At 33.6% G+C, this 14,920-nt stretch overlaps 1 protein-coding gene and 1 long non-coding RNA gene across 2 annotated transcripts in view; one reads left to right on the top strand and one right to left on the bottom strand.

Annotated features, from left to right (window-relative positions):
- Positions 1-14,920, bottom strand: part of LOC116179157 — an 80,802-nt gene that overhangs the window by 20,012 nt on the left and 45,870 nt on the right. The gene's annotated exons all lie outside the window — the stretch shown is intronic.
- LOC116179156 (leucine-rich repeat-containing protein 15-like) lies at positions 3,770-12,367 on the top strand. The gene is made up of 2 exons (XM_031498873.1): positions 3,770-3,897; positions 10,358-12,367. Exons 1-2 carry the CDS (start codon positions 3,871-3,873, stop codon positions 12,305-12,307), a joined length of 1,977 nt encoding a protein of 658 aa, XP_031354733.1. The 5' UTR covers positions 3,770-3,870; the 3' UTR covers positions 12,308-12,367.

The raw sequence follows: 14,920 nt of genomic DNA, 5'->3' as shown, positions 1-14,920 counted from the left end.
CCACATCCCACTTCATCGCCTATCTATTACCAGTAAATCGCCACTACTATAGTGCGGGCATAAAACTGTTTATACTGTTATAAAAATCCAGTGGAAGAAAAAAGTAAGACAACTTCCAATAGAAAAATGAGTGTATAATCTTGAAGAGTTTTAATGTGTTTATTATTAAACGTTTGTTTATGTGTATTGTAGCGAATATTTTAGAAATCCCGATAGGCATCGAGGGGCCGTAAAAGAGTAGTCATCGGTAATAAGAAACGCAAGCGGATGTGATGCATTTTTTCCAGGAAATATGGCGTGTTTTTTTGTTTCTAGAATATTCAGGAGCGTTCGAGAACTTTCGAAAAAGACCGACGTTTGCTATATAACCAAATCTAAATGTGTTTCGAGTCAGTTCTAACAATGATTCGAAGTGAAGTATGATGCTCCCTCTCGTGTTATGTTATAAATTGTGAGTGATAAATATGACTAAAGTAATCCATTTCAAGACCGTTATAAATGTATTGTTTGTATCCACAAGGAAATTATAACGTGTAAACACACGTGAATGGTTTTCTAATCAAACGTATCATCGAAAGGGGTGGGTTTCTACAAGCTATAACTTTCATCCGCGACTCCTTTTTAAGATGAGTGGGTGACGGAGAGAGATGGTATTCTAATGAAGTGAATCAACGAAACGAATTAGTTTCTACCAACCACGTGATTGCTTCTAATATCTCTAGAGCGAAGTCTCGGAGAAGGAGGGTACTCACAAAAAGCGATTGTAGAACCATTTTTGAAAGACCTTCTTGCGCAATCGAGTCCCAGAAGTCAACTGGTCATGATGAAATAACTAAAAGTTGTCCACTTGCATCCCTTGTTATCAGCACCAAAACACCCGTTATCACAGAACAACCAAATAAAAATATAATGCACGCAACTAGACCAGATGTTTCTACATTTTAACACGCAAATTCACGTTTTACAATTAAACGAACAGATTCTTTTCGCATTTCCAAAAAATTCTAACACTACAGAAATACAAACTCAAATGAAATTAACCAATTCTGTGCTTATTCGTAAATAATTTACTTTATACTTAGATTGAAATGTTTCTCATATACAGAGTGTCCCAGGGAGGAAGCGAACCCAACACGAGTGGGGTCGTTGAAAACCTTTTGTGAAAGACTAAACATCCCATCTTGTGCGCGTTTTAGTCTGGATGCCAAACTGGAATTTTTGGCTTAACCTGGAAGTGGAGTACGGTGAAGGTTTTTTGACGGCTTGTAGTTCGTAAGGATGTCTACTTTGAGAATCCGTTTGATGCCACCTTGACACCCTTGAGCATTTTGAGAAATTCAAGGTGACTGCCAAGTCAGCAAAAAAAATACAAAAATTAAAGTTATAAAAAATATGGGCATATAGCACATCGATTTTAGGGTTTTCGAGCCTTTTGAATTCAAATCTGCTGTTAAAAATAGTTTTGGGGGCGTTTTGGTGGAGTGGGGGGTGTTTTTGGGGAGTTGGTTTTAATATTTTTTCAATATTAACGAGTCGTACATCGATTTATTTGTTTGTATGAATAAGAATCTCGAATTTGAGATCAAAATAGGTACTAAAACAGAAACTCCTATTTGTTAATTATTTTTTTGGGGGGAAGCTGCTTGAGGGGGGAAGCTGGAACTACTGAATAAAATAAAAAACAAACAAAAAATAGATATATTAACTCAAACTCAAATACCTTACAGATATAATACATTTTTAAACAAAAAAATTACAAGCAAACAAAAAAATATTGCAGATAAACATAAATTTACTCGTTGCCCGATTCTTCGCTTTCTGATTCATTTTGCGCAGTTTCCACAATTGTTAGTGGATTTTTACATTTATTTTCGTCCCTTTTATCCATCATGCATTTGCACATCAGGCTACATGACAACCCATTTGATAGACAACCACATCTGTTCGAGCTGCAGGGGTCATTAGCTTTTCAAGAGCATTTAGCAAGCTCTAGAATAAAATCTGGTGTCAATTTAGTATTTTGGGGACAGAAATTGGGATTAAAATTTTGTTTTCGTCATCTTTTTCCCATCCATATTGCGTAACGTCAATTTTAGGAAGAACAAGGTTTTGGGCAGCATCCAACGTTCCTAGATCTCACTTCTTCTGCCCATTTGTCTTGGCGTTTTTCACAGGCTTTCAGAATGTTTTGATTTATGTCCAATGTTCGTACAATATAAAATTCGTTAAATCGGCTTGGGTTTTTAGGATCTTTTTCACGACATTTTTCGGTGCACAACAAGCAGTCTTCTCTAAAATCGAACGCACTATAAATGATCGCAGATTACGCACTTCTGTTGGCTTAGATTCTTCTTGTCTCCTACTTTTTTTGAACAATCTGGCAATGTGGGTCTTGGATGTGGAGCGATGACAATAAAATTCATGGATCTCTAGTCTCTGCTGGTCCTCAATCCAATTTCTCAGCGTTTCATCTTCACGTTGGTAGCACGCACTAATTATTGTTTGAAGTTTTTGTTCACTGATTGTCATTAACTGTTCGGATTTTTCACACTGAAATATGCACTTTTTTATGTTCACTTTTAGTTTCCATCCTGGCGTTGATAGTCTTGCAAAAAGAAAAATGTGTTTTTATTTTCGAAATTATTGTAGTAATATAAAGTAATTTCAGAAATAAAGAAAACCTATAAAAAGACGTATCGCGCTTGTTATAATTATTATCTTTTTATTAAAATCATCGCGTTTTATGTTATTTTCGGGCCGTCTGTCGGCGTCGTTTTTTACTTTTTTAACATTGAATAACTTGCTGTGTACCTCCATTTTGATACGACACGTTAATATTGAAACAATATTAAAACCATAAAAACCACCCCCTTAAAAACACCCCCCACTCCTCCAAAACGCACCCAAAAATATTTTTAACTCAAAATTTAAATTCAGAAAGCCTAAAATCGATGGGCTACATGCTCATATTTTTAAAAAATTTAATTTTTGTATTTTTTGCAGATATTTTTGGGCGCCATCTTGAATTTCTCAAAATGCTCAAGGGTGACAGAGTGGCACCAATCGGATTCTTAAAATAGACCTACTTAGTGACCTAAAACCGCAAAAAAATGTTCACCGTACCTTACTTCCAGCATTTTCGTCTGGCTTCCAGACTATTTAAGCGCACTCCCCCCAGAAGCCAACGTCTCATTGAGTCGTTGAAAGGACTTTGTAGAAAATGCTCGCCTATAAAAATGCTGAGATAGTATTTTCTGTAAGACCAGTCGTCACGAGATGCTGTGGAGAAACGTTAATGAGGTCCAGAACCTTGTGTACTGTAAACTGTACACATTTTCGTCTGAGACAAACTGAGTCGTCATTCTTCCACTACGGCAACCCTAGAGCTTTGAACGTTCTATTTATTTCGCAATTGTTGGCCATGCCATGTCGATTCAATACTAAGAAAACGTACGAGCAGGAAACGAGGGCCCTACATTATTCATCGGCAGACTTTACACGGAGGAACAGTATCCAATATTGCACACATGAGCAATTCGGGGCAATGTTTTAATAGAGCGGTAAATTATGAAATTTCCATCTACGGTACCCAAAATTGAATCGCATCGGTGGGATGCTACCAAAAAAATGTTGTGTACGCGCCCGGAACGTAGAACGTTTTTAAGCATTCGCGTCACGTACGAAAGAGTTGTCAACAGGAGCAATTTAAATAAAAAAAGCGCGTGATGAACTGCGTTGGAGTTTCTTAAACGGAAAATTAGAGGATTACAAACGGGGATGAATCACTCTACGCGACAAGTGGTACATACGAATGCCTAAGTAAGTTCTTTCGTGAGTGCACCTTACAGACGCTCTGTTATAATTAACAAAATGTTGGTATTCCTTCATTATTTGAATGTAAGTTATCCTTAACTTTTAACATTTTTATTTCCTTCAAGCTTGTAACTGAATTGCTTGCTATAGCATGGAGCTTTACCCAACTACTTGAGATGTCCATCGGGTTTTAGTGTTGGCAAGTACTCAGGCATGTGGTTAACCCGAAATTTCTAAAACTGAATTTGTCATTAAATGATCCTTAAAGACTTTTAAAAGGTTTTTTGAATCTAATCACCACTTAAAGCTGTCCAGCATTTTAAAGGCGCTAAAACGAACAAAAAGATTATTGGGGACTCCGTAAGGGACTTAGAGTTGTTTGTATCAAATTCACTAGTCCTGTTCAAATTGATGTTCAAACATTCCCTTAAATTTGAATTATTCGATGATTTGAAGTTCATCACAGATTGGGTTCAAATTTGACGCTAAAATAGCATAGGTTCAACTTCAGTGAAATTTAGCGAGCATTCACCTCAAATCCGGATCAATTTTAAACATTACGAAAATTGGTTACAAGGTCGTATTTAATTCTAAAGGACCTGCTTTAAATTCATCTCAAATTTGGGTTATGGCCAATATTAGTTGAAGTTCAGTACAAATTCAGTTCTAATATTACTTACATTCATAATAAATCGGAAAATCGGTGAATTATGGTCAAATTTACACGGTACAAATTCGATGGGTTTTTGTTGAAATTCTACTGTATTCGAACACAAAGAAATATTGGTAAAAAATACTCTCTGCTCAATATTAGCCAAATTTGACCAAATATGAAATGAATTTTAACAGAACTTGGACATAATTTTTGCCAGATTTCATTGAAGCCTTATTGAAAACTATTTGAACCGAATTTCTAGTGATTTCAGCTAAATTTGAGCACACTCGGAATTTTGGGATAATTTGAATAGAATTTCGACCAAATTTGCCCAATATTTCAGATTCGTATCTGAACCTAATTTTATTGTATTTGATTATAAGCATTAAAACCAATTTGAATCGAATACGCACCGGATTGGACCGTAATCCGAATTTGAGATGAATATTTTCTAAATTTGAACATACGCAGTTTTAAACACGACTTTGAGATGAATTTCAAACAGATGAATCCATTTAAAAGGATGGAATTTGAAAAGAGTTTGAAAAAAAATAATGACCTGAATTTGAAGTGACTTCGATTCAAATATAGCATAAATTAAATACAAATTCACCTCAAGGGATTATGATCCAATATAGTAATTTCGTAAAAATTCTATTAAAATATATTTCACTTACGTCCAATTCGCAGAAATTCAGCAAAAATTTGATCTCGTTGGTTCCAGGTGCTGATTACAAATTAGATTCGAGTTCATATCAAACTTGGATCATATTTGGATTAAATTCTGCTCAAAATCGTATCAATGTTAGTACAAATACTGCTAATTTCATGTGGAATTTCGGATTATGCTCAAATTCATTTTACGCAGCAGAAATTTAGTACAAATTCATTTCAGAATTCAGAAGTCCGTGAAAATTCTATTGACATTCCCCAAAAATGCAGCATAAATTCCGTCTAAGGTTTCAGGTGTTAATTATCGAGTTCAAAATAAACTTGAATTATGTTTTATTAAAATTCGATTCAAAATCGTGTCAATTTTGTGCAAATTCATCTTGAATTCGGATTTATGAGCGAATCTGATTACAATTCAGTAGAAATTCGATTCCATTTCCATTATATTGCTTCTGTATAATTCCGGAAAAAATCTATTAAGTACGCTTGAAATATTGCTACTGATTTCAGATGCTTATCAAACTCGAACCCTTTTTGTATCAAATTGTGTTCACAAGCTTATCAATTTTAGCACAAATTCAGCTAAAATTCCTCTTTAATTCGGATTATGGTCAAATTTAGTTAATATTCAGTAGAAATTCGATTCCAACTCATTTCAAATATGGATTTTGCATTGAACGCAACAGAAATTTAGTAAAAATTCACCCCCAATTCGGGTATAGCAATAATTCCTTAAAAATTCTATTAACATTTTAAACTTTGCTTGTCTAAATTCCACCGAAATTCAGATAAAAACTCCGTCCGATTATACTATTTTAATTAAATTCTGTTCAAAATCGTGTCAATTTGACTACAAAATACTGTCAACATTAATTTTAAATCCGGGTTATGGTCAAGTTTAGTTAATATTAAGTAGAAATTCATTTTGAATATTGTTTATACTTAAAAGCAGCAGAAATCCAGTAAAAATTCACCTCAAATTCGGATTATGGTCAAATATAGTTATAACTCCGTAACAATTTTTATTTAAATTTGTTTCAAATTGTGCATATGTCTAAATTCTGTAGTAATTCAGTAAAAATTCCATCTAACTGGTTTCAGGTACTGATAAAAAAATAGATTCGAGTTCATATCAAACTCGGATCATACTTGGATCACATTCTGTTTAAAACGTGACAAAGTTTGTGTTAATATTCTTCTTGAATTATCACCATATTTAGTTAAAATTCGTTAGATATTCCATTCAAATTCTTTTCAAATATTGCTTATGGTTGAATGCAACAAATTCACCTACAAATCGGATTATGGATATGATTATAATTCGGCAAAAATTCTATTTAAATTTGTTTCAAATTTTTGTTACGTTCAAATTCCGCCATTTCACAATTCAGTAAAAATTTCGTCTAATTGGTTTCAGGTGATGATTACAATGTAGATTAGAGTTAATATTAAACTAAAATCATATTTGTTTAAAATATGGTCCAAAATCGTGTCAATTTTGCTGTAAATTTAGCTAAAATTCACCTTGAATTCCGATTAGGGTTAATTTCAGTAAAAATTCACACGAAAATCGGATTATGGAAAAATATGATTAAAATTCTGCCAAAATTCTATCTGTGTCTAAATTCCGCAGAAAAATATAGTAAAATTTCGGTCCAATTGGTATCAGATCCTGATTACAAGTTAGATTTGAGTTCATATGAAACACGAATTGTATTTGAATCAAATTGTGTTCAAGGTGCAAATGTAGCTAAGATTCATCATGAATTCGAATTGTGGTAAAATTCAGTTAAGGTTTAGTAGAAATTCGATACAAATTTTTATGTTTAAACGAAACAGAAATTTAGCAAAAATTCACCTTAAAGGATTATGGCCAAGTATAGTTTTAATTCCGCAACAATTCTAATAAAATTTGTTTCCAATTTCTAAATTCCGAAGAAATTCAGTAAACATTTCGTTTAGTTGGTTGCAGGTGCCGATTACAAATTTTATTCGAGTTCATTATCAACCTTAGATAATATTTAATTCGAGTTATGATCAAATTTTGTTAAAATTCAGTAGAAATTCGATTCAAACTCATTTCAAATATTGCGTTTGCATAAACGCCACATAAATTCGGATAAATTCCGTCTGGTTCATACAAATTAGATTCGAGTTCGTAAAAAGTCAGCTAAAAATCATCTTGAATTGGGATTGATTGAAAATGCAGTAAAAAATCACTTAAAATTAGCATTACGGCCAAATAGGATCGAGTTTATATCTAACTCGAATCATATTTGGGTCGCACTCTGTCCATTTGGATTATCGTCAAATTCAGTTAAAATTCACTAAATTTTGATGGATATTTGTTAATCATATTAAACTTGAATCACATTTGAATTAAATTTTGCTGACGATCGAATCAATTTTAGTGAAAATACATTCTAAGTCCGGATTATGGTCAAATTCAGTACAAATTCGTTTCAAACATGCCATAATATGCTTAAACGCAGCAAAAATTCAGTAAAGTTCACCTCTAGATCGGGCTATGGTCAAATATAGTTATAATTCATGCAGTAAAAATCAATGTAATTGGTTTCAGGTGCTTATTTCGAGCTCCTATCAAACTCGAACCATATTTGTATCAAATTGAGATCAAAATCGTGCCAATTTTAGTTCAAATTCAGCTAAAATTCATCTTGAATTCGGATTATGGTCAAATTTAGTTAAAATTTAGTAGAAATTCGATTCAAATTTTATGCTTAAAAGGAGCAGAAATGTAGTAAAATGCACTTCAAATTCGGAATATGATCAAATATAGTTATAATCCGGTAAGAATTGTATTTAAATTCGTTTGAAATTTTGATTATGCCTAAATTCCTCTGAAATTTTATCAGAACTGGTTTCAAATGCTGATTACAAGTTAGATTCGAGTTCATATCCAACTCGAATCATAATATTTTGTATCAAATTCAAGATTATGGTAAAATTTAGTTAAAATTCAGTAGAAATTCAGTAAGAATTCCGCCTAATTACTTTCAGGTGCTGATTACAAGTCTGATTCTATTTCATATCAAACTCGTATCACATTTTGTTCAAATTATAGCCAAATTTATTTGAAATTCACCACAAATTTGCTTAAAATTAACCGCAAATTCAGTTCAAATTCATTTGTAATGCTATACTACAAATGCTGTAAAAATTTAGCAAGAATTGACGTAAAAATTGGATTATGATGAATTTCAGATCAAATCTTCGATTCTATAATATTATTTATGTTAAAATTCGATAAAAATTCAGCTCAAATTCGTGTTAAATTAGGCACTACTTAAATTCGGACGATATTCCAACTATTCACTGTTAAAGTTTCCTTGAAATGAATTTCAAATTTGGATTAAGATCAATTGTAGTTGAATTTTGATAAAAATTTCCTTCTAATACTGCTATCTTCTAATCCAGCAGAAATTCAGTCAAATTATTGTTAATTTTGTTGAAATTCAGTAAATTTAATAGAAATTTGGTAAAAATTTGACAAAGGCGCCTTAAATTTATTTAAATTCAGTAGAAATTCGATTCAAATTCGTTTCCAATTTTGCTTATGTCTAAATTCCGCAGAAATTCAGTAAGAATTCCGCCTAATTACTTTCAGGTGCTGATTACAAGTCAGATTCTATTTCATATCAAACTCGAATCATATTTTGTTCAAATTATAGTCAAATTTATTTGAAATTCGTCACAAATTTGCTTAAAAATAACCGCAAATTCAGTTCAAATTCATTTGTTATGCTACACTACAAATGCTGTAAAAATTTAGCAAGAATTGACGTAAAAATTGAATTATGATGAATTTCAGATCAAATCTTCGATTCTATAATATTACTTAAGTTAAAATTCGGTAAAAATTCGACTCAAATTCGTGTTAAATTAGGCACTACTTAAATTCGGACCATATTCCAGCTGTTTGTTCAAATTCTGTTAAAATTTCCTTGAATTTGATTTCAAATTTGGATTAAGATCAAGTTTAGTTGAATTTCGATACAAATTTGCTCCTAATATGCTTTAATAACTCAGGCAAATTTAATAAAAATTTGATAAATGCGCCTTAAATTCGTTTCGATTTAAATTGACTTCAATTTGGGGTCATATTCCGAGTTACATTTTTTGACACAATCACTTTAAATTAGAATTGTGGTCGAATTTGGTTGAAATTCAGCACAAATTATATTTCCAATATCGATTATGTTCAAATTCAGTAGAAATTCGCCAAAAATTCACCGTAAATACAGATTACGGTTAAATTTAGTTAAAATTCAGTAGAAATTCGATTCAAATTCGTTTTCAATTTTGCTTATGTCTAAATTCCGCATAAATTCAGTAAAAAAAACGTCTAATTACTTTCATGTGCTGATTACAAGTCAGATTCGATTTCATATCAAACTCGAATCACATTTTGTTCAAATTATAGCCAAATTTATTTGAAATTCACCACAAATTTGCTTAAAATTAACCGTAAATTCAGTTCAAATTCATTTGGAATGCTATACTACAAATTCTGTAAAAATTTAGCAAGAATTGACGTAAAAATTGAATTATGATTAATTTCAGATCAAATCTTCGACTGTATAATATTAGTTATGTTAAAATTCGGTAAAAATACGACTCAAATTCGTGTTATATTAGGCAATCAGCATTTTAAATTAGAATTTTGGTCGAATTTGGTTGAAATTCAACACAAATTGTATTTGCAATATTGATTATGTTCAAATGCCGTAGAAATTCACCAAAAATTCACCGTAAATTTAGATTACGGTCAAATTTAGTTAAAATTCAGTAAAAATTCGATTCAAATCCAATTTTACTTATGTCTAAATTCCGCATGGTGAGATCGCAACATCGCTTATGTTAAAATTCTCATAAATTCAGTAAAAATTTCAATCAAAATTCATTTAAAACGCATCCCAAACTAGATTCTATAGAATCAGTATTGGTCTACAAAATTGAGACGGACAAGCTTATTTAGGTTTAGGCCAGATTTACAATATTGCCAAGGGAAATAGGTACAGTAGTACTGAAAAGCTGGGCCTTAATCAAATTAGGATGACATTAGCTGTCGAGGCAATTTGCTCAGCAGAATGCGAGGGTTAGCCACAATGCACTGTCCCTTTTTCGATATCTAAACATCAGCTTTTTGCGCTTCCTAGGGCATTTAAACGATATTGATATTATATCTAATTACAGGTGAGAATGTTTCTTGCACTCCTATGGATTTTGCTTTGTTCGAAACTGGTGGCACCATCAGAAACCGAGCAGCCATCTTGCGGCTTTCCCTACTACAAAAAGTTGACCTGCAATCAAATCGTATCGGTCGAGGACTTCAGGAATCGCGTCAATCAGTCCGTCATATCGGGATCGTTTCCCCTGGAGGAGCTTCAAGAAATCGAAATAGCGAACAGCACGCTAGATTTCTTAACGTCGGAAACCTTCGACGACTTCAACGTCACCTCAATCAAGATCAGCAGATCGAACATAACCGAGATACCAATTAATTTCTTTAATGGGTTATTAAATTTAATGGCGATTAAATTTGAGTACACGACAATGGGTCGGTTTCCAAGCGATTCGTTCGCCAATTTAGTTTCATTGGAGGTACTCGACTTGGATAATAACGATATCGGGAACATCGAGGGAGGTGCGCTAAACGGTCTAGCTCAGCTGAAGCTCCTGTCGCTTTCCGAGAACGGCTTGAAAAATTTAGATGAAACTCTTTTCAATAATTTAACAAGCTTGGAAACTTTAAATCTCGATAACAACGAAATTCAAGTTTTAAAATCGCAAACTTTCAAAGAATTAAGCAAGTTATCCTTGCTAAATCTAACCAGTAACTTAATCGGGACATTTGCGAGGGGGGTGTTCGACGATTTAGTTTCCCTAAGAAAGTTACTGTTGGAGTATAACAACGTGGGCGAGTTGGATCGGTCGATATTCATGAAGCTCGAGAATCTTCGCGTTCTGAAATTGGGCAACAATAACATCTCGAAGCTGCCCAATAATGTATTCAGCGACCTGAAGAACTTGCAGGAGCTGTGTATCAACGATAATCGGCTCAAGGAGTTGGGGATTTCGTCGTTTGCGGGACTGGGGCAGGTCACCAGCTTGGAACTGCAAGGAAACGAAATCGAAATGATACCCTTGGGAATATTCCACAACTTGAAAAGCGTGCAGGATATTAATCTATCGGGTAATAAAATCGAGTTCATCGACGATAAGGCCGTTCAGGGGTTGGCCGAGCTGAACAGTCTCAATTTGGATAATAACAACATCAAGAGGTTGGAGAAGGGCGCGTTTAGCCACGTGAACTGCGCCTATCTCTACCTGAGGAACAATCATTTGACCACTATAGAAGAGGGCGTCTTCGCGGGCTATCAAAAGCGCAACAATAGCGGCATCGGCTTTCTATATTTAAGCGGAAACCCATTGAGGACATTAGAAAACAATGCGTTTAGCGGTCTATCGCAATTGCTCGAGTTACATCTGGATAACACCAATATACGGGCAATAAAAGAAGGGGCGTTTAACGGATTGCTTTCGCTTTCATCGCTTCTCTTAGGAAACTGCACTCTGGAGAGTATTGAATCGAAATCATTCGCGCCGCTCTCGAAGCTTTCCAAGTTAAACTTGACGTTTAACGGCATCGATAATTTAGATAATGACAGTTTCGCAGGCCTAAATCAGCTCACCGTATTGGATCTGGGTTATAATAATTTGACGGATTTGAGTTCGGGATTTCTGGACGAGCTTCCGCTATTGAGAAATTTATCATTGCGAGCGAATCGAATTAACGAAGTCGAAAGCTATTACTTTGGCCACTTGAAGCAGCTGAGGTCTTTGGATTTGAGCTACAATAACTTGACGTGTATTAATGGAAGCTTTAGCGGACTTCGCTCGCTTCAGTATCTATTATTGAACGATAACGATGTCAGCGTCTTCGCGAGTTTATCGGAGGACCAGCTGGACGATCTCGTATTTTTGGACTTGCAGAATAACAATTTGACTAAGCTCGATTCGAAGGCGCTCGAGAATGCGCCCTCTCTTAAAACGATCGAACTGTTGGGTAATCATTTCGAGCTGAACGAAGTCAAAGAGCATCCTGCACCGCCCACTACTCTCCTGCACGACATTTTAATGTAAAATTTTCCTGCTAACAACGTGTATGTAGGTACTACATGCAATAAATCTGTGCCAAATCGATGTAATTGTTTTATTTACATTTTCATAAAATCGATAGGTAATGGAAGCGTTTTATTACAGGCGCGTGACTTTCTATGAGGTGCTTTGTGCTGGTGGCAAAATAGGGGTCAGTTTTCATACACTACTAGTCCAGTAACTTTGTTCCTGAAAAAGGGGGGTACCAAGCGTCAAATCCGGTAGTTCTGATTTTTCGTGGGATTGCTTATGTTGTTAACCCAATGTATAATTCAAGTTTTCGACCTCGAGCGGCGAACGCAACATAGTCAAATATACTAAAAACCGAGGAATTTTCGTTTTCTTTTCAGATTTTGACGATTTTAACCCTGAAGGACCGGTTTTTCGGCAATAACGGTTCAATAAGTTTTCAAAACAGACCAAATTTGCTATAATTTAAGCCCACATCCGTTTGTATAGGTGTAATAGATTCCGAGATTCTATAAGAAAATTTTTTTTCCGGGTCGATCTGACAATTTTTTTTTCGGGGCTCAAAAAAAAGCAGTGTATAACCTTCCTTTTTTACCAAAACTTGACTGCACCGAAATTTCTCGGAAAAACACTTTTTCTTATTAATTTTGGTGCGTAGAATCCAAAACAATTCGTACTTTTTCGATCGGACTTCTCAATCAAAAGTAATAGACTAGAAACCAATTTCGAAAGAAAATTCAAAGGGCTGTAATTTTTGAACTAGTAGCCCAATCTGGGAACTGTTTGAAATTATGGATTCTACAGGCCACATTCTATAAGACATTTTTTTTCCGGGTCGATCTGAGACAATTTTTTTTTCGGGGATCAAAAAAAGGCAGTGTACAACCTTCCTTTTTTACCAAACATCGACTGCACCAAAATTTCTCGGGAAAGCACTTTTTCTTATTAATTTTGGTGCGTAGAATCTAAAACAATTCGTACTTTTTCGATCGGACTTCTCAATCAAAAGTTATGGACTAGAAACCAATTTGCGACTCGCAACTTTCCATTACGTCTAGGGTGTATCTCCGTAATAACTCCAGGGGGCCATTCGAAACGACAACCATTGTCAATTCCGACCAAAGCAACGTCTACAATGGTAGATGCTCTTGGATTGTTAAAATTCTGAGGCATTAAGGATTCTTTACGAAATCGCCCTTGTACCTTCTTAAAAATTATATCGTTCAGGGCTTTCTCCAGGATAAGAAAAATTATGAATTATTATGAATTAAAAATTAATTTGTACCCAAGTTAGATTTTCATTGTTTAAACATAAAGAGTCACCATATGCTTTAGGGCGCAGCAGAAGATCATATTTTTAATCGCACAATTCGTTAAAAAGGACCTTTCAACGACTCAATTGCTAATAATCATGACGAGTACGTTTTTGAGAATTGTTTTTATTTAAATATAAATCTTCGGCATTTGCTCCAGTATGCAGACCAAAACTAATTAACACGGGGTTTTGTAAATGCACAAAAATAGTATATTAGTTAGTTGTTATACCTGCAATAAAATTTCAAAATAAGGGAAATAAATTGAAAAACCTAATCAATAAAAACCATTATTATTATTAATATGCTCGAATACATTTCTAATTAAGTGGGCTCATTATTCGTAATTCCATGATTGCCATTGAAATGCCACTTGACGTTTACTTAAAAAAAATCTCCTTTTTAAATAAAATCATTTGGGTTGAAGAAGATAATACACGGTTCTTGTTGCAGAAGTAGAAAAAGTTGGTACCTGCAAAATCCTAAGAATATGAAAAGCTCTTGGGGCGGATGAGTAGGAAGCATATTTCAAACAAAGTCTTATAAATACATCGATAACACATGCTGGCATATTATATACGAAGGAAATGTAGTAGGGGTTTACTGTATTTAGAACTTTCAAATTAATGTTAATAGAAATATTTAAATTTATAAATATTTTGAATATAATAAAATATTTGTTTAAAAATTAAATTTATTGGCATAATAATGGTTTATGGTTAATAAATTTTGAAAATAAAGATTAGGCTTAATGTTCAAGACTCTTATTTTAAAAAATGAAGAATTGAGGGTATCCATGTTTTCTTGAACTCAAAATGGGGTGGACATCGAAGAAATTAGGGTGGAATTAAAAACTCAAAACCTTCCCCATGCGTCTATTAAATTTATTGATTAAATTGTGGAATAAATAGTTGCGACTAGTTTCGACGTTACCGTCATCTTCTGGCTATAAGTTTAGTTTAACAAACAAAGAGATAAAATAATAATAGTACAAACCTTTAAAATTAAGGGCTATTCTATGGTTACCTAAAAATTAATGTTAATAGAAATATTTAAATTTATAAATATTTTGAATATAATAAAATATTTGTTTAAAAATTAAATTTATTGGCATAATAATGGTTTATGGTTAATAAATTTTGAAAATAAAGATTAGGCTTAATGTTCAAGACTCTTATTTTAAAAAATGAAGAATTGAGGGTATCCATGTTTTCTTGAACTCAAAATGGGGTGGACATCGAAGAAATTAGGGTGGAATTAAAAACTCAAAACCTTCCCCATGCGTCTATTAAATTTATTGATTAAATTGTGGAAT

This window comes from Photinus pyralis, unplaced genomic scaffold, assembly GCF_008802855.1.
Source record: "Photinus pyralis isolate 1611_PpyrPB1 unplaced genomic scaffold, Ppyr1.3 Ppyr1.4_LG8, whole genome shotgun sequence".
Classification (NCBI taxonomy): Eukaryota; Metazoa; Arthropoda; class Insecta; order Coleoptera; family Lampyridae; genus Photinus; species Photinus pyralis.
The sequence above is the reverse complement of the archived record's forward strand: the minus strand, read 5'-3'. Positions and strand labels throughout refer to the sequence as shown.

What these genes read in the sequence shown, in the direction of transcription:
- LOC116179156 (XM_031498873.1), top strand. Translation starts at nt 3,871, where the DNA reads ATGTTGGTATTCCTTCATTATTTGAAT. An exon ending in TATTCCTTCATTATTTGAAT is followed by an intron (nt 3,898 to 10,357) that starts GTAAGTTATCCT and finishes ATCTAATTACAG; the next exon opens with GTGAGAATGTTTCTTGCACT.